We start from the raw sequence: 18,094 nt of genomic DNA, 5'->3' as shown, positions 1-18,094 counted from the left end.
ACAAAAATAGGCATTTTGATTCAATAGCTACTTTTTGCATTGGCATTTATATAGTATATAGTGTGCTGTTTGTATCTAGTGTATTTTAAGGGCCATCAGCTGAGTCTCTGTTGTGGGTCATCACTTGTGTTGTGGTAGTCAACAACAAAGAAGTTAATTTGAATTTTCGGAGTATAAATTCTACTTCATAGGTAAGATTATTGTAGATCGACGCATACTCCCAAGAAATTTTGGGTCAGAATTAGATGATTAAGGCTGAAAAGTAACTTTAAAGGAAACTTCTGTAACTGATGTTTGGCACCCTAACCTCATACTATGGTACATCATAAAATGTTGGTAGGCTAAAGTTCAAGGACTTTAAAATGTAGTTGTAATTGAACAGTAGAATGTCCGTTTTGGTATGTCTGAATTTGTTGTGAGGTAAAAATCCAAGTGACTTGTTGAATACCCCTCTTCCTTGCTTCGGGCATTTGTAAGTGAAAAAAGTATGTCCCAAATAGTGAAAAGTGTTTTACATTTTCTCAATACAGTGTAGAACTACTTCACTTTCCTTCCTGAGAGCTGTGATTCAATGACTGAAATGATGCAGGGAGAAAAGTTTCAGCTCTGTATGATGCAGAAAGTCTGTCTTAGCTGCTTGGGTGACTTTATTGTCCTGTGAATACCCACAGATGGTCTGATGGCCTTTTAAGGTTCAGAGGTGGTTTTCTAGTAGTTTTTTTAAATAAGAAAAATGGCCCATTTCATAAACAAGGTCAAGTGTTCTTTGGCTTTAATTTTGCTCATGAATAGCCTAATGTAATAATGATTTAATGAAAGAGGATATCTTCCTTATTTCAGGTTGCTAGTATTGGAATCTACGGCTCCTTCAGGAGACATATCCCGCCCACACCACATTGCATCAGTTGTTCCAAACCGGTATCCCCGCTGGTTCACCCTAAGTCACATCGAATCTCAGCAGTGTGAGCTGGCATCAACCATGCTAACAGCAGCCAAAGGTACATTGCTATCAGTTGTGTACTCAGCTAAATACATGCTTTTAATATTGCATGGAGTAAACAGATTATAAAACTTGTGTTTAGGAATCCAAGTTGCATTCTGACAAGAGCTTGAAATGGGTGTAACAAACTTAACTGGCTTAAACCTGTCACTTAATGTTCTGGCAAAATAACTAAGCTAAGATGGTAGTCAGATGAGCTCAATTTGAAGCTGATGAGACAGCTTTTTTTTTCTGACATACAGAATAGACAGAGATCCAAGAGTGGACAAATCACTTCTAAAATTCACAAATCAGGATGGCTTTTGGCCATGTATTACACTAGCAACATGAGGCATTGGAGGAGCTTATACTATCTTGTCTCTTTTGTTAAGTGATTTAGTTATGGAAGGTTTCTAAAAACAAAGTGTGTATAAGTGAAGCATCATTCTACTGCACAGCAATGGCAAGTTCAATAATGTATCTTTGGATATCTTGGGATCTTGTTCCATTTTGGTAATTTTCTTTACACCTTGCAGGTGATGTTCGGAGACTGGAAACAGTATTAGAATCCATCCAGAAAAATATCCACTCCTCATCACACATCTTCAAACTTGCCCAGGATGCATTTAAAATAGCAACACTCATGGACAGCTTGCCAGACATCACTCTTCTGAAAGTTTCTTTGGAGCTGGGCCTTCAGGTATTTCCCTGGTTCATTGTTACAGCAGAAGAAAGGAGTTTGGCCCAATGTTGGTGGGTATAGCTTTTAAGAACTGAGGATCACATCCTCTGGATATAAGGAAAAGTTTTTTCACCCAGATAGTGGTGGAGCACTGAAACAGGCTCTCCACGGAAACAGTAATTGCACCAAACCTGCAGCATTCAAGAAACATTTGAGTAATGCCCTCAGACACATGGTGTGAATGTCAGGGTTGTCCTGTGCAGAGATAGGTGTTAGACTCAATCCTTGTAGGTCCCTTCCAGCTTGGGTGATTCTATGATTTGGTGATTCTTTGGGCTCTGTTTGGAGTTTTTAGATTCTGTTTTCTGATACAAAGTTCAATGGGCTGTTAAACACAGATCCAAGGGCCTGTGTAACCACTTTGTGCCATTCAAGTGGAAGGAAGAGGGAGCTGGGAGCAGCTGGCAGCAGGGCACTCTTCTATTCAAGGGTGAGAAAGCACCAGTGCAGTGGGTTCAGGAGTATGTATGTAGGATTGGCTAGAGAACAAAACTATTCTGGTTGCACAAATATGTGTGGCCTTGAGAGGTTTCTTACCATTCCTTCCCTTACTTTGCCCTGGATAATAATTTGTAGAGAAAGCAAAGATCAACCATAATTACCAGTTTCTAAGGCAGACTATCCCAACAGCAGCCTTCTCACTTTCTTCATAAAAATCCTGTACTTCACAGGCTGTGGGACAGTCAGATGCACCAGACTTGGGCTGAGCTTTATGAGAACCTCAGATCAGTTTTGGTGTTCTTTGGAGAGACTTTGCAAGCTAAAAGGAGACAGCTACATTTTAGGTATCTGGAATAATATTGCCTTGCAGTGATGAATCTTGGAGTTTACGTAGTTCATTTGAACAAAAATAAATCTCTTCATCCTTCTCCAGACATTTCTTAAAAAAAAACCCATGCAAATATCAGAATACCATTTATTACTTTGCCTTAGTAAACATAGGCCCAAAGACTTCTGGGGAAAGGATATTATCCCAGTTGCTTCTCATGTCAAAGAAAAGTACCATTTGCCTGTTCTAGATGTTTAAAGTCTTTCATCAGAAGTCTGAGATTCTATATGCTTTGTTAGCCTTTCGTATTCCCAAGGCTGCTGTGGAAATAGACTTACTTTTTACATCTTGATATATTTCTGCCTTAAATGTTTGCTTACTTGAGAAAGACCTGTGTGACTTTGTGTGACTTCAAGCATTTACTGAATATCATTCAGCGGCGGCAGCACGCTTTGGATATCACTGTATTCATTGATACCTCTTTGTGGTTGATGGTGTATTCAGAATGTCTCCAGTGAGATCTAGTGAAAGAAATATCCTGAACATTTACTTTCTTCTCAGTCCCAGGGTTTGAAATAAAGGTGTAGGACTTGTGCACTGTTCTATCCCAGGCTTAGAAAGATATTTTAAGAATTGTAAAGGTAGTTTGCTTTCCAGAAGGAAGATACATAACTGTTTTCTGGTAGTAGTTCACAGTTGTATAGTGGTAAGTCAAAATCCATAGTGTAAGCACTCCCTATAGTGGCCTTAAGATACTTCCACCCCCCTCACCGCCCACTTCCCTCCCTGGCTTAATGGCAATTGGGTTGTCTTCATTTACTATCTAGTATCAGACTACTTATGACATTTGTGTACCCTAGAAAACTTCCTCGCTTAATGGTAAACTAAACAGCAGTGTTCTCACAGTTAGACTGTTCTGCCTCAGCTACAGCAATGACAAGTTGGGCTGAGGACATGATACCAACAATTTCAAAACTCTCCTTGGGATCTCTCACAGAAAAGACTTCTAAGTTCCTCTAGACTGGGGAGTAATGTATGGACTTCAAGGTTCTTTCTCTCTGTTTCCAATGGTAGCATGTGTTATGTGTTTCAGCTTTAAACTTGCTGTGGAAGGAGGTCATCAGCATGTCCAAATGGACATGGAACATCTCAGGTGTACTCTGTCTTTCAGAACATTACTGACACAGATGCTGGAAGATCTGCAGGTACTGGAGATTTCTCTGTTTGCCTGTTGTAGGCTACATCAGTGCAAATATTACTACACGCATGTGAACAGGTACTGCTGACAGATCTTCTGAGCATATTAGTGCAGGTGATCATTTGATGCATATTTAGCAAGTGGTGTCCATTCCCCTTGAAGATTTGAATGAGTAAATAAATAAACCTCCTTCCAATGTGCATGACAAAAGTTTCACATTGACATGGGATCTAATGGTTGGCTGGCCATTTCTTTTATCTCTTCCGGGTGGTGGCATCTGTTTCTCTAGACTAAACTTCGTGTAGAGATCCATCAAGACAAAGTCAGGTTTATTCTGTGTGAAGAAAGCATGGCTTTTAGATAAGAAATGTAATTCCCAGGGGCCTCTCATAATTTTCAGACTTCCTGGCTTGTTGAGAAGCTCTCTTCAATTGATAGCAGAGGTCTTGGTTAACACTTGGACAAATGTGCAACTCAGTTTTAGAAAGAGGTAGCTCAAGAATGTGTTGAGCAGAAGTGAAATAGTTCTTTGGCTACTTGTGCTACAGTATAAATTAACTTCATGTTTGTCTTGATCAGGACATCAGCCTAGAGAAGAGGAGGCTGAGGGGAGACCTTATTGCTCTCTACAATTGTAGAGAGGAGGGAGCTGGCCTCTTCTCCCAAGTGACAGGGGACAGGACAAGAGGGAATAACCTCAAGCTCCACAAGGGGAGGTTCAGGCTTGACATCAGGAAAAATTTTTTTAATGGAAAGCATCATTGGGCACTGGCAGAGGCTGCCCAAAGAGGTGGCTGAGTCATCTTACCGGGGGGTGTTTAAAAGGTGGGTGGATGAGGTGCTGAGGGGCATGGTTTAGTGATTGATAGGAATGGTTGGACTTCATGATCAAGTGGGTCTTTTCCAACCTAGTGATTCTATGATTCTGTGATTTGAAATCCTTGGGATTATTTTATCATCAGTAAAGGGGCCCCTCTCTTGATGTTCTCAGCTTGTCATTTTAAGAAAATGAAAGGAATCTAATTCCAGAGTAGTTCATCAAGAAACTTTAACAAGTCCAAGAAACTAGTTAGGGTGTTGGTTTTCACTTTTGAGTTAGGACGATCTGCACTGGAGCTATTACTATGCCCACTATGCATGCTGAAGACTCTTGTGACTGCTGATCATTTTACAGACCACCATAGAGAAAGAAGTTACCAGAGAAGACTTTCAGAAAAGTTATCATTCACTCCTTTTTTTTCTTCTTCCTTCCTTCCTTCACCAGGAGCAGAATTTAGTCCATAATCCTGTATTTTCTCTTGAATTCACTGTATTTGGTGGAACCTGAAAACTCATCATGATTACTGGAGAAGTGTTAGCCTTCAATCTGTGTGTGCATCAGTACAGGAAATCAGCAGGATTCCTTCCCTCTGATGGACAAAATGGGAAAGATAATTGTACTCCAAAGTGTTTGGCTTGGGGCTGCTTATTTTTCTTCCAGAAAGACTTCAAACAAAGGCTGGATCCATGATTTACCTTAGCCATATTTTCATATTTTAAAATGTGCTGGGTTACTCTTTGTGGATCAGTTTGCTTTCTTTCAAAATGCTGTTCTCCAATCTAGCACTTAGCTTACTGTTTAGTTGAAATGATACCACAATGTCTAAGGCCAATAAAGCTGACCTTATCCTGTATCTTTGGTGCCTGATTGTATATTACCCAGTGTCTCAAGGTGGGAATGTTTAGAGGTCAGCTTGGAACCACTCATAGTTGCTGATAACCAAACTTCTTAAAGATCATCTGTGCATTTGTGCTCCTCAGCAATCTTTCAGTCTTCTTAATTGTCTTGTCTACAGTGTAAGGCTAAAGGAGGTCACAAAGGTAACACATATGAGAGGGCTACATGCCACTTCAAAGTTACTTTGGGACTTGAGGGAGATATTGGTTGAGAATCCTCTTACAAATACTGCTGACTCCAAGCTCTTTTGTAAGTGTTTTGTTGGGTTTAATATGTGAAGATTATTGCTGAGAACTCTGTGATTGTCCTATTATGCTCTCCAATTGCTACAAATACCATAGTATGATCACAGATAATGTAAGGGGAAAACTATTTGCTTTCTTCATATCCCTAGATATATGTGGGGTCTTTCCAGGCAGATGAAGTTTTACATGCAATTTCTGTGTGGAGTTTGTTTTACTGAATAAATATATTTGCCCATGTTTCTCAAAACAACATACGTGATAATGGCAAGTGATATAAAATACGAGCACTGCAATCAAAACTTAGTCTTTTTTTAGGATTCCTATGGTCCCTTTGCAGGGACTCCTTGTTCAAAACGTGAACTGTGACCTCTCTAACAATACTTGGATATAACTAGAAATATATATGTATCTTTGCAGAATAAGCAGCCATTCAGATCACAGTGCATTAACTCTTTGACTTGTTGAAGTCAATGAGAGGAAATGCTCATGGGGGGAAAAATGAAGGGGTTAGTTTACCCAACCAGACTTGAGACATTTCCATTTTAAAGACTGATATGCATAGAGGGAGCAGAGATAATATAATTTAATTTGAATAATTGGTGATTGTTTGGGTTTTTTGTTGATTAGAGGGGGCTTTTTTGTGGGGTTGGTGTTGGTTGTTTTTTTTTATTCCTTCTCTGCAGATAAAACAGTCTCTCTTTAGCCTTGAAGATCTGCTGTTGGAATTACTCTCTGCATGCTATCCTAAGATAGCTGAGCAGTATTTTTCAGATCTCTTGACTTACCTACTGAAAAAGAGGTAACAATGGAAAGGGAAAGACTGTCATTTTGAACCTCATTGTATTTAAGTAGCTTAAAATTCCTAATTGTTGGTGTATTGCCTTAATTTGCAATAGAATTAATACGTGTTTTGCTTCTTTTGTTTTAATAGGTGATGCGAATGACGCTGTCAACACTGAATTGGCGACGGCGGGAAATGGTGAGGTGGTTGGTAACATGTGCAACAGAAGTGGGTATGTTTTGAGATGCTTCTCTTGTTAGCTAATCTTAGGGCTCGATCCTACTTGTCAACACGTATGCAATGCCTCCCACTTTCTGTTAATCTATAAGGTTCCTTTGGTGAGAAGACATGGCAATGAGTGGGATTTTAGGCACAGGCTGAGTGAGACAATAGTTCAGTAATGCAATGTGACTTCTTTCCACTGGAGTGTGCAAGCTGAGCCTGAACTTGGCAAGGGAAATGAAGACTAACAAGAAGGGCTCCTACAGGTATGTCAATCAGAAGAGGAAGGTTAAAGCAAGCATACCCCTACTGATGGATGAAAATGGTGTCCTCGTATCAACAGATGAGGAGAAAGCTGACGTACACAAGTTTTTTGCCTTGGTCTTCACTGACGACTGCTCTCCTCACCCCTCCTAGTTCAGTGGACAAGATGGGGACCAGGAGGGTAAAGCCTCTCCCACTGTATGGGAAGATCAGATTCTTTAACCAGCTGAGGAACCTTGAAGATAAATAAGTCTATGGGACCTGATGAGATGCATCCCAAAGTACGGAGAGCATTGACCAATGTGGTCACCAAGCCACTCTCCATGATATTTGAAAAGTTGTGGCAGTCAGGAGAAGTCCCTGGTGACTGGAAGAAGGGTAACGTTGTGCCCGTTTTTAAAAAGGGTAGAAAAGATGACTGGGAACTACTGACCTGTCAGCCTCATCTCTGTGCCTGGGAAGATCATGGAACAGATTCTCCTAGAAGCTATGCCAAAGTACATGGAAGATGGGGAGGTGATTCAAGGCAGTCGGCACGGCTTCACCAGGGGCAAATCTTGCCTGACCTACCTAGGGGCTTTCGATGATGCAGCAGTGGACATGGGAAAAACAGTGGATATGATCCGTCTGGACTTCTGTAAAGCCTTTGACATGGTCTTCCACATCTCTCTCTATAAATTGGAGCGATATGGATTTGATGGGTGGATTGTTCAGTGGATAAGAAATTCGTTGGATAACGGTATTCAGAGAGCGGTAGTTAACAGATTGATGTCCAGGTAGAGATTTGTGACAAGTGCTGTCCTTTGGGGGTCCGTACTAGAACTGGTGCTGAGTAGTATCTTCATCAATGATATAGGCGGTGAGATTGGGTGCACCCTCAGGAAGTTTGCACATGACCAAGCTGAATGAATGGATGGGATGTCATCCAGAGGGACCTGGACAAGCTGGAGAAGTGGGCCTGTGTGAATCTCATGAGGTTCAACAAGGCCAAGTGCAAGGTCCTGCACCTGAGTTGGGGCAATCCCCGGTTTCAATACAGGATGGGGGATGATGTAATTGAAAGCGTGTCCTTGGAGAAAGACTTGGGGCTGATCATTAATGAGAAGCTCAACATGAGCCAGCAATGTGCGCTAGTAGCCCAGAAGGCCAACTGTATCCTGGGCTGCACCAAAAGAAGTGTGGCCAGCAGGTTGAGGGAGGTGATTTTGCCCCTCTGTTCCTCTCTTGTGAGACCCTACCTGGAATATTGTGTCCCATTCTGGAATCCTCAAGGTACAAAGGATATGGAGCTGTTGGAATAGGTCCAGAGGAGGGCTACAAAGATGATCAGAGGGCTGGAGCACCTTCCATATGAGGACAGGCTGAGAGAGTTGGGGTTTTTCAGCGTGGAGAACAGAAGGCTCTGAGGATACCTTATAGCAACCTTCCAGTACCTGAAGGGGGAGCTACAAGAAAGCTGGGGAGGGACTGTTCGCAAAGGCCTGTAGTGACAGAACAAGGGTGAATGGCTTTAAATTGGAGAGGAGAAGATTTAGACTAGACATTAGGAGGAAATTCTTCACAAAGAGAGTGGTGAGGCACTGGCACAGGTTGCCTAGGGAAGTTGTTGCTGCCCCATCCCTGGAGGAGTTCTGGGCCAGGTTGGACGGGGCCTTAGGCAACCTGCAGGTTGCACACCTAGCAGGAGGTGTCTCTGCCCATGGCGGGGGTGTTGGAATTAGATGGTCTTTAAGATCCTTTCCAACTCAAACCATTCTATGATTCTATGATAACCTTATGGGAAATACTCTAGATTTCCTGTTGTCCCTTCCTTGGTGTGTTTGGATTTGAGGCTGCAGTAGAGCAAATGCTCATGGTTACGGGCTTCTGTGTTATGCTACAACTTCACTTACTCTGAAAGGCAAGTGGAAGTGCTATCTAGTCAGTTGTGGGAAGAACCACCAGAAAATGGGTGAACTAAATGCTGACGATGCCTCCTGCTGTGTGACAGACAGGATGTCAAGAAGGGATTCTCATTGTTAGGATTGGGGTTTTTTAAGCCCTTGCATAAACAGAGGCTTGGAGTCCTTGTTTTGTGGACACTGTGCAGGCCTGTTGTCTGCACTGGAAAGCAAACCAAATACCAATGCACCCATCATTAACCACATAAGGTAAAAATAAGGTGGGAGCAGAAGGAGCCTTATACTTACAGGATGGCAATGGGAAAGTAGTGCATTCAGCAGGGCATTATGTTAATTTCTGGACTTTGCCTTAGACTTCTTGTGCCTTGATGAGGTGTCCCTTAGCTTCTATATTCCAGTTTACAATCTGCAGGATGAGGATACAGAATCTGAAAATAAAGATGAAGGCTTTAAAAACTGTGTGGCTCTAAAAAAAAATGAATTATCAGTAGCTGTGGTGGTGGGGACAATATAAGTACTCATGATGAGGGAGCAGTTTTAATTGTTCTTAAAGGTATTTATGGAAAGCATGTTTCCACACTGTATTTATTCCTTTTGCAAACATCTGAGTTGGACTGTATTGTATAGATGCTGTGTCAGTTTCAGAACTTCAGAGGATTGCTGCTGCTTATTCTCTGGATTAGTTTATTCTTTCCTTTATGCTTAAATGGGAAATTAATGTTGTCAGTAGCATGGGAAAATACAGCTTGCCTTTGTATGCCTGCAGCCACAAAGTGGTTTGTGTCTGCAAATTTTCATGCAATGCTCTTGTTTTGTGGCTTTTATATCTTTTCAAAGATAATTATTACTGAAGTTATCTTACAGATATTAGTGCCTGGGTATTATTTTGTGCAGTTGCATATCAGCAAATAAAATGCTGGGTTTAGTACTGCTTTAAATTAGTTTACATATTCTAATAGAAGTATCCCATAAAGAACCTATGATGTCATGCAAAGTATTCTTGAGACTTAATCAAGCTGGTAAAGCAAGGAATCTGTTTATTTAAATGAAGATCTGGTATTCTCTGTCTATGCTGAATTTTTGCATATGAGTAAAGGGGTACACGGGAAGCATCAGAGTCCTACAGAGAAAATAAGGACCTCTGGGTATGGTGTAGGTGGGCTCACAGATGTGTGTAAACAGCCTCTAGCAATAATAAGGCACTCTAGTCGGCTATAAGTTTCAATTTATGGGACCCATTAGTCACCGTTTTCCCTCTTCCTCCTCCTGTCAAACACACATGTACACACTCCAGGAATAAAATGATACCAAAGAAAATATGTAGTTCAGATGATATCCAGTAGTTCATTCAGAGTATTTCCCTAACAAGGATCTTGATGTTCAGGTGCATATGAATCTGATACAAGCAAGATATATCTTAAAAGCTTATTGGGAAGAAGTGCGGGTTAGTGGGTTTTGGGTGAGTAGTATTGTTTGGTTTTTTTTCAAGGTGTGCTTAGTGTTTTCTCTTAAGATGTGCCATGGTGTTCTATTAAGAAAGCCATTTAGCATACTTTCATATTGTTTTGTGGGTGTGCTGTTCCTTGAGATGCACAGTGAGAAAAGAAGTTAAAATTGCCTTTAAAAGTGTTTAGTGGGAGGGCTACTTTTGAATGATGTGATAAGACCAAATGAGCCAGAAGTCATTGTCCAAATTGTCTTAAATAACAAGTTGTCACACCAGGAGATTAAAGCTTATCTTGCAGGCTTTTTTTGTTATTCTGTGTATCTCTGATTGCTGCAGCCACGCTGTCTGGTTTAGCCCTTCTTGCTGAAGCATATCCCCTTGGATGTATGGCAACCTCTTAAGCAGCAAATGTGATGTCTTGCAGAACATCTGTATCTGCTAGGTTTTATCAGTTGTGGCTAATCCTTTCTTTCTCTCCCCAGGTGTTTATGCACTGGATAGTATCATGCAAAACTGGTTTACACTTTTCACTCCAACAGAAGCCACTAGTATTGTTGCTACAACAGTGATGTCCAACAGCACCATTGTCCGTCTGCATCTGGACTGCCATCAGCAGGAGAAGTTGGCTGGCAGTGCTAGGACGCTTGCTCTACAGTGTGCCATGAAGGATCCTCAAAACTGTGCCCTCTCTGCACTGACCTTATGTGAAAAGGATCACATAGCTTTTGAGACCGCTTACCAAATTGTTCTAGATGCTGCTACAACAGGCATGAGCTACTCACAGCTTTTTACTATAGCACGATACATGGAGCACCGTGGTTACCCCATGCGGGCCTACAAGCTGGCCACTTTGGCCATGACGCATCTCAACCTGAGTTACAATCAGGACACACACCCTGCCATTAATGACGTTCTATGGGCATGTGCGCTCAGCCACTCCCTTGGGAAAAATGAGCTAGCAGCTATAATACCTCTGGTGGTCAAAAGTGTCAAATGTGCAACAGTACTGTCAGACATTCTGCGTAGGTGTACTTTGACCACTCCTGGCATGGTGGGACTTCACGGAAGGAGGAACTCTGGTAAGCTCATGTCACTGGACAAAGCCCCTTTACGGCAACTCTTGGATGCCACGATCGGAGCCTACATTAATACAACTCATTCACGTCTCACTCACATCAGCCCACGACACTACAGTGAGTTTATAGAGTTCCTCAGCAAGGCCCGAGAGACCTTCTTAATGGCTCATGATGGTCACATCCAGTTTACACAGTTTATTGACAACCTAAAACAAATCTACAAAGGCAAAAAGAAACTGATGATGCTGGTTCGTGAGCGGTTTGGTTGATGAAAATGTGTGAATGAGAGGGGTTGGGGGGTGGGAGGGGTGGTTTGTTTTTACTTGAGCCTGCCTTTGTATCCTTTTTAACTTAAAGAAACAGAGCCACACCGGTATTATATGTGTATAGTTATATTGAGTTTGCAAACTAAACTGTCATGTTGTGAAAGTTTGTGTGTTCAATTTTATTTTTTCCTTTTTTCTGTTTTGTATGAGAGAGGTTAAAAAAGGTTTGGTTTACACTGAGTATATGTTGTCAAGTGGCAAAAGACCACATCGCTCTCCTGTTCTTTCTGTATATGTTCACAGCCTCAAAAACAAACATATATTGCAATGGCTTTAAAAACCAAACAAAACACCTCCATCCTGTGATAAGTACCTCGAATGGATTCAGCTTTACTCCTTTGTAACTCATCCTTACATTTCAGTGTATTTAAACAAACCAACAAATGAAATACTAATAGTTAAAAGGCTGACCACGTGGCTTTGCAGTGCTGTTCATCCAGAAGCATGGCACACAATGCTTGTGCATGTGGAAACTTAGCGACTGTCAACATACATTCTCAGGGATTTATCAAAAAAAATTAAAAAAAGAATGAGAGCATTTATTGTACTGTATATATATAATAGTATATGTCTGAATATTGAAAAATATAACATTAACTAATTTATAAAAAAAAAATCTATGTAATGCAAAATACTTGAAGCTGCAGTAGTTTGGTTTTAAACAAAAAACTCTTATCAGAAGGACTAAAGTGCGCCTTGCTTCAGGGTTGGCTCAGGTGGTGAACTATATGCTGGGCATCTATGCAGAGCCACCTTTTGGATTGCATGGTTGGACTGATAACTAATGGGGAATATTTTATATATATATATTTATACAACCCGTGTATACATATATATGTATACACACATACACACATGCTTGTAACAGGCACTATAGTAAAGAGGGACAACAAAAAAATTCACAGCCAGAGCAGCAAGCCTTAGCATTAAGAATACAGTATGCCAGAATTGGGGTTTGTGCCTCCTAGCCTAGAAGACTTAAAGAAATATCCTTTTTGACACAAAACGCAAAATGTTTTCCAAAATGATTGACATGATACGTTACGCCTTTGCAGTGAGCTAATAATAAGCTAACCTTTGTGCACAAATAACATATATATATATATATTATATATATATATTCTGCATAGGTATTTTGACTTTGTGCAGGACAGAAAGTTGTGTAGGTATGACTGTTCTACTTTTCAGTTTGTTTTTTTAATATATTTTATTTTCTCTAGAATTACTCAAACAAAAGCAGCCTTCTATCTTGCCTTGTCTTAATGCTTTAAAATAACCAAACTGGAGATCTAACTACCAAACTGTTCATTATATTATTAAATACCAACTTTGGTTACAGTATAGTGTCTTTACTTTAGCTGATGGTTCTGTATCCTTGTGCTTTTTAAAGCAATTTTTATGTTTTGGTGCAGAAGTTGTCCAGTGTCTCTTGTTCCCTTCATTAGAGAACATGCTAGAAGTATGTTTGTAGGTATTTTTGTTTAGAAAAACTATTTCATGCTCTCCATTTTATTTATTATAATAGATAAAAAGGTTGTACTTCATCACCCATGTAAACATGCTCATGAAGTTGAAAGTAATTAAGATTTGATACACTGATATCAATTTATTTATGTAACTAAATCACTGTTTTATAAACTTGTTAATGATCAACAATTTTTTTGTTTTGATTAAAATTAGTTTTTTGAAAGTTGATTCTGCCTCCTTTATGGTGTCTGTTACTGGAGTTGAATTGTGTATAGATAGCCTTAAATATCCAGCTGGCAACTTTGATGTATTATGCTGGTAAGTACTATGAGCACCAAGCTCTGGAAAGAAGTGTTTTGTTCCTCGGAATTGCTACAGAATGACAGTGTTCACAGTTGCTGGTGAAGGAAGACCTGGTGCATCAGAAAAGCCAGAGGCTGTCTGTGATCTAAGGTATGTGGTCTGTGCAACAAATACTAAGCCTTGATGTACTGCGCTGTTGGGATGGTTGAGTGTGGTGGGTGGACTATTTGGGTGGCGGGGGGAGTTAAGATGTGCTGTGAATGTGTACAAGGACAGTTCTTGTTGGTCTTGGATTATTTTTTTCTAAGAATTTTGTGTATTTTGAGCTGTGCAGCTCACTCTGACCTGCATGGAGTTCTTCACCAGCTGGCACGCAACATTTCTGCTTTTTTTGGAGCTCTTGCACTGTAAGAGTTGCATGAGTTTTGTAGCCCTCAGTGAAGAACAGGATACAGAAACACTGAAAATTGAAGAGGAACTTTCTGCTTTACCAACATATTTATAATTATAGGAGTGTTACGTGATAGTGTATTTAACCACCACCTTCACTTCCTTCATTTTAATATCTTCACCTGGAAAGAGAACTCGCACATAATGAGCAACTCTCAGAGGCAGCAGTGTAAGCATGAATTCTGCTAGTGAAGCTTGTGTCATTAGAAGATTAAGAAGGAAAAGGTCTGAGTCTTTGTACAGTTTGTCATATAAGATGTGTCCTCACTAAGCCTTGCAAACATATAAGTTGTCCTGACCTAAAGTACCTACTTTCTGTGACTTCTATTCCTTCTAAGTATTGAGCCTTCTTTACGTTTTTGCTTTATTTCTTTGCAGATGAATTTTCTAGTACAGACTGTAAGGAAGGAGAGGGATATTCTGTTCTGTAGTAGGGGTGGGAAGGGAGTGGGGTTGCCTTTTGTGAATAAATCCATATTAAGGGTATTGTGGATTATATAGATTGCAAACCGAAGCATATTTAAAGACCAAGCTTTAGAATTAAATGGAGTCCTGATGGTTGCCACGTGCTTTTGATGAGCACAGTGGCTTGTTCTTCTTTCAGAACTGATGGAACTTTATTTGGCTTGTTTTCATGACTAAAATCTTCTATGTCTGCAGTGGAGATGCACAGTGCACGCTGTGTTGAAAGCCCTCGAGGACCCACAGAGGCCTGGCCAATCTCTCCAGCAAACGTGTCCTGATATGTGCTGCTTTTGTGCATGGAGGTAGGAGGAACCCAAGAATAGGATTCCACAAAGAAAAGCCTAAGGGCTCTTGATGAAAATGGATCAAATATTTCTAATTTAATTTCTAAAACTACATGTTATAATTAACTCTGAAGCATAAGGATAAGGAAGCCTAGTCAAAATACAGTGTTTCAAATTCCTTGTCATAGGGGTCATGTATTTACCATACACAACCAATCACCACTGCTGTCATTGTCTCCAAGTGTCTGAGTGCTTTTCCTGAATTTTTTTAAATACAGGATTGCTGTTCAGTAGTGAAGGGAACCATTCCATGCCTTAGGCCACCACATAATCTTCATTCTTTGGTAAGTAGAATGAAATTCTGAAAGATGTGGTATTATTTCTGTATTATTAGATTCTCCAGAAAGGCAAAGCTATACAACTTTATCAGCATGAAAAAGGGAAAGGAAGGTGAATATGGGAGACTGACTTAAAGGTGCAAGTGAAATCCAAGACCACTTCCTCAGAATACTTTGTGTCTTATTCTCAAAATCTTCTGGTTTTAATGCAGAGGAGCTAAATCTGGATTGCATGTACATGACAAGGAATTTAATAAGGGTGAGAGGAATTGCAGGTAATAGTCTGAGTCTGGAGCTGCAACAAGATGACTGGCTGCATTTCACCATGGTTGTCTTGTGTAGTAGAACAGATGGAGCTTTTTCAAAACAGTACAGACAACGTTCTAGAGGACTTTAGAGCCAAAAAGTAAAACTAGCTTCCTAGTATGTTTAAGGATAGAATATAGTCTGAGTGCTATGCATCAGTAAATCTCTTCTGTGTAAAACCCATATTCCATCATTTTCTTTGTATATCCATACAAAATGTTATGCTGCAAGCTTTCTGTCACTGTGAAAGTAATTTTTCAATACTGCTTTAGTATTCTGTCAAACTAGTTTGAGGTACAGTTTTCTTTCAGATTTGTCTACTGGCAGTAAAGTTTTTCATTATAAATGGGTATAAGTAACATAAGTACATCAAAACAGGGATGTTGCTCACATAGGGGGAAATTTTCCTTTCTGAGTTGTACTAGTTTAGATTTGTAGTTCCATAGAGTGGATTTGTGCTGAAAGTAAATTTATTTCACGGAGATGCCTTCAATTAGATTAAAATACAGATTTTTACTTAAAAACATCCAGGCTTCCTTTTATGTTTTAAAACCAAAAATGCTGGTAATTAATCTGATTTCAATGCATCATCTAACTTGGAAAAGTAGCAATACGGCCCAACTTCCCAGAACTGGGAAGTATGATATGCTCAGGTATTCTCTTAGTCTGCAGTTCTGGCTGGAGGAAAGTATCAAGTGTTCATTGACAATGACAGTGTTCACTGTTTGTCCCCTTAAAGGATTTTTTTTCCAGGGAGGGCGGGAAAGGGCCACAAACCACCTGATGACAGTGGAATAGGTAGCAGAGATTTAGGGGTATTACAGCATGTTAGAAACTACACTAAATATGAGGGGTAACTTTACTTGAGAGAAGAGGTGGCTTGGATTTGTCTGCCATGTAGAAGTGTACACTCCAGACTGTATATGGGGAGACAAGAATGTTACCTCTGTTAACACTCTGGACTTTTAGCATCAAGTAGCACCTTGCTATCAGATGAAATGTTTATGATCCATCTTTACAGGTTGTTTCAGTATCCTTGAAGTTGGTAAAACTAGAGCTGCATGTGCTTCAAGCAAAATAACCTGTCTTAAAATTGCATCAGCTACTGTATTTGCAGACATCTGCAAGGTCATATAGGATCAAAGATCTCTTTTAACATGTATTGGCTACAAAACACTAGTTATTTCTAAAATGAACCTTGAGAGATTTCTGTAGCCCTTGGCGTAGAGAGTGATCATGACTAGAAAGTGCCGCAATCATGAACTGCGCAGGAGCCAGCTCGTGAGTAGTCTTTTACCAGGTTTTGTACCAACTTCATTTCATTGTTATAACTTTCCTTTTCTTCCTCTTTAGCCTTTGTCTTTTTTGTAGATGTAATTTCAAGAGCTTTGTATTTGCAAAAATTCTTACTAGAAGATGTACTTGTGGTCTGATGATGTACAATGAGCAATGGCACTATCGCTTGGTAACTGTGGTTGATGTTGGAAGTATCTGTGGAGCAGTGACCAAGAAGGCTGAGCTGTTCAGTCACATTTACTGTAGGGACTGGAGAGCTGAGACCTGAGGCAACAGCCACAGCTGGTATGCAGAGCCAGCACTGCTTCCCTTCCCACCACTCTGTCCTTGGAATTGCTTGTCTGACCACAGCGAATTCTTGGGTTTGTGTCCCAGGAACAAAACACAAATCACTGCTCATAGAAGGGATTAAAAAAAAAATGGATAGGAGAGATTAAGGACAGAGTGAAATATTCTTTTGGTGAAGTTGCTGGAATTACATCAAGGCTAATCTTGGCAGACACTTTTGGGAAGCCTGTTAGTTATAAGAACAACAGTGGTGGGAGAAGTAGTGCCAAATTCTGCCTGGTCAGTGGGCAGGAAAAATCACTTGGGGTTTGTGGCCTCCCAATTTCAAATTACCTGAATCTTGTTAGACAGCACAATGACTATTTGTAGGGCTTTCTTTATCGACTACCTTTTTCAATGCACAAGGAAATTAGTCAAGCCAACTGCAACTTGTCTCTTACCAGATGCATTATAAAAGGTATTGCTGATATATATATCCCTCCATCCCCTCTGAAAATGAGGGTTCTGGGACAAAGTTTGCCTAAGGAAGCCTTAGCAGACTAACCAAACCAGTTCAAGAGGCTGAGGATGCAACAGGGAAAATTGTATGAAAAGCTCTCCCCACAAGATCCTTACAAGAGTGGAAATCATGGTTTCTGAAGAAAACATTATTTCTTTTGTGCCTGTAATAGATGCGTTAACATGTTTAGTAGATCAGTGTGGTAGATACATATATTCCCAAATAACTAACAAAGTGGAAAACAAGCTTGTCCTGCTAACTTGTTGGTGAAAGGAACAAATGTACTTCGAGAAGCACTTCATCCTAGTCATGGTCTGCCTGCCTCACCAAGAAGACAAAGCTATGAAAGGCAGCTCTAACTGACAGTGCTGTGACAACCATCACACCCCTGGCTGGCTTTGGTGGGAGAGAGATAAAGAGGTATTTTTTGAGTGTTTTGTTTCCTGAGTTTAGAAGTCTGTTTTCTCTAGCCACCTGATGTCCAAGTTCTATGTGTGGTATGGATGTAGCAGTAACTGTGGTGAGACTCTACCTGGTTACTCAGGACATCTTTACTCCTCCCACCCCTCTGTCTCAATACAAATGTCTGACCCAATGCATTATTTGTTCTCCAGCCCACTGTAGTTTTTACATCCTCCAGGAGGCTGTCTCTGTTCGTGTTACACTGTGAGATCTGGGGCCTTTCAGTTTTGAAAGCTGAACTTCTCCAACCATTCTCAATAATCCAGGGT

The 18,094-nt window shown here is 40.4% G+C and overlaps 1 protein-coding gene across 2 annotated transcripts in view; it reads left to right on the top strand.

The window, feature by feature from the left end:
* Positions 1 to 13,362, top strand: part of ZSWIM6 (zinc finger SWIM-type containing 6) — a 112,194-nt gene extending 98,832 nt beyond the window's left edge. For both annotated transcript variants that reach the window (XM_069880213.1, XM_069880212.1), the window contains 4 exons: positions 841 to 998; positions 1,516 to 1,679; positions 6,582 to 6,663; positions 10,748 to 13,362. In XM_069880213.1, the coding sequence (XP_069736314.1) occupies positions 841 to 998; positions 1,516 to 1,679; positions 6,582 to 6,663; positions 10,748 to 11,610 (1,267 nt within the window). In that variant the 3' untranslated portion in view covers positions 11,611 to 13,362. The remainder of the gene's footprint in view (positions 1 to 840; positions 999 to 1,515; positions 1,680 to 6,581; positions 6,664 to 10,747) is intronic.
* The last annotated feature ends 4,732 nt before the right edge of the window (positions 13,363 to 18,094 follow it).

Source organism: Phaenicophaeus curvirostris, chromosome Z, assembly GCF_032191515.1.
Source record: "Phaenicophaeus curvirostris isolate KB17595 chromosome Z, BPBGC_Pcur_1.0, whole genome shotgun sequence".
NCBI classification, from domain to species: Eukaryota; Metazoa; Chordata; class Aves; order Cuculiformes; family Cuculidae; genus Phaenicophaeus; species Phaenicophaeus curvirostris.
This window is presented reverse-complemented; position numbering and strand designations above follow the sequence as displayed.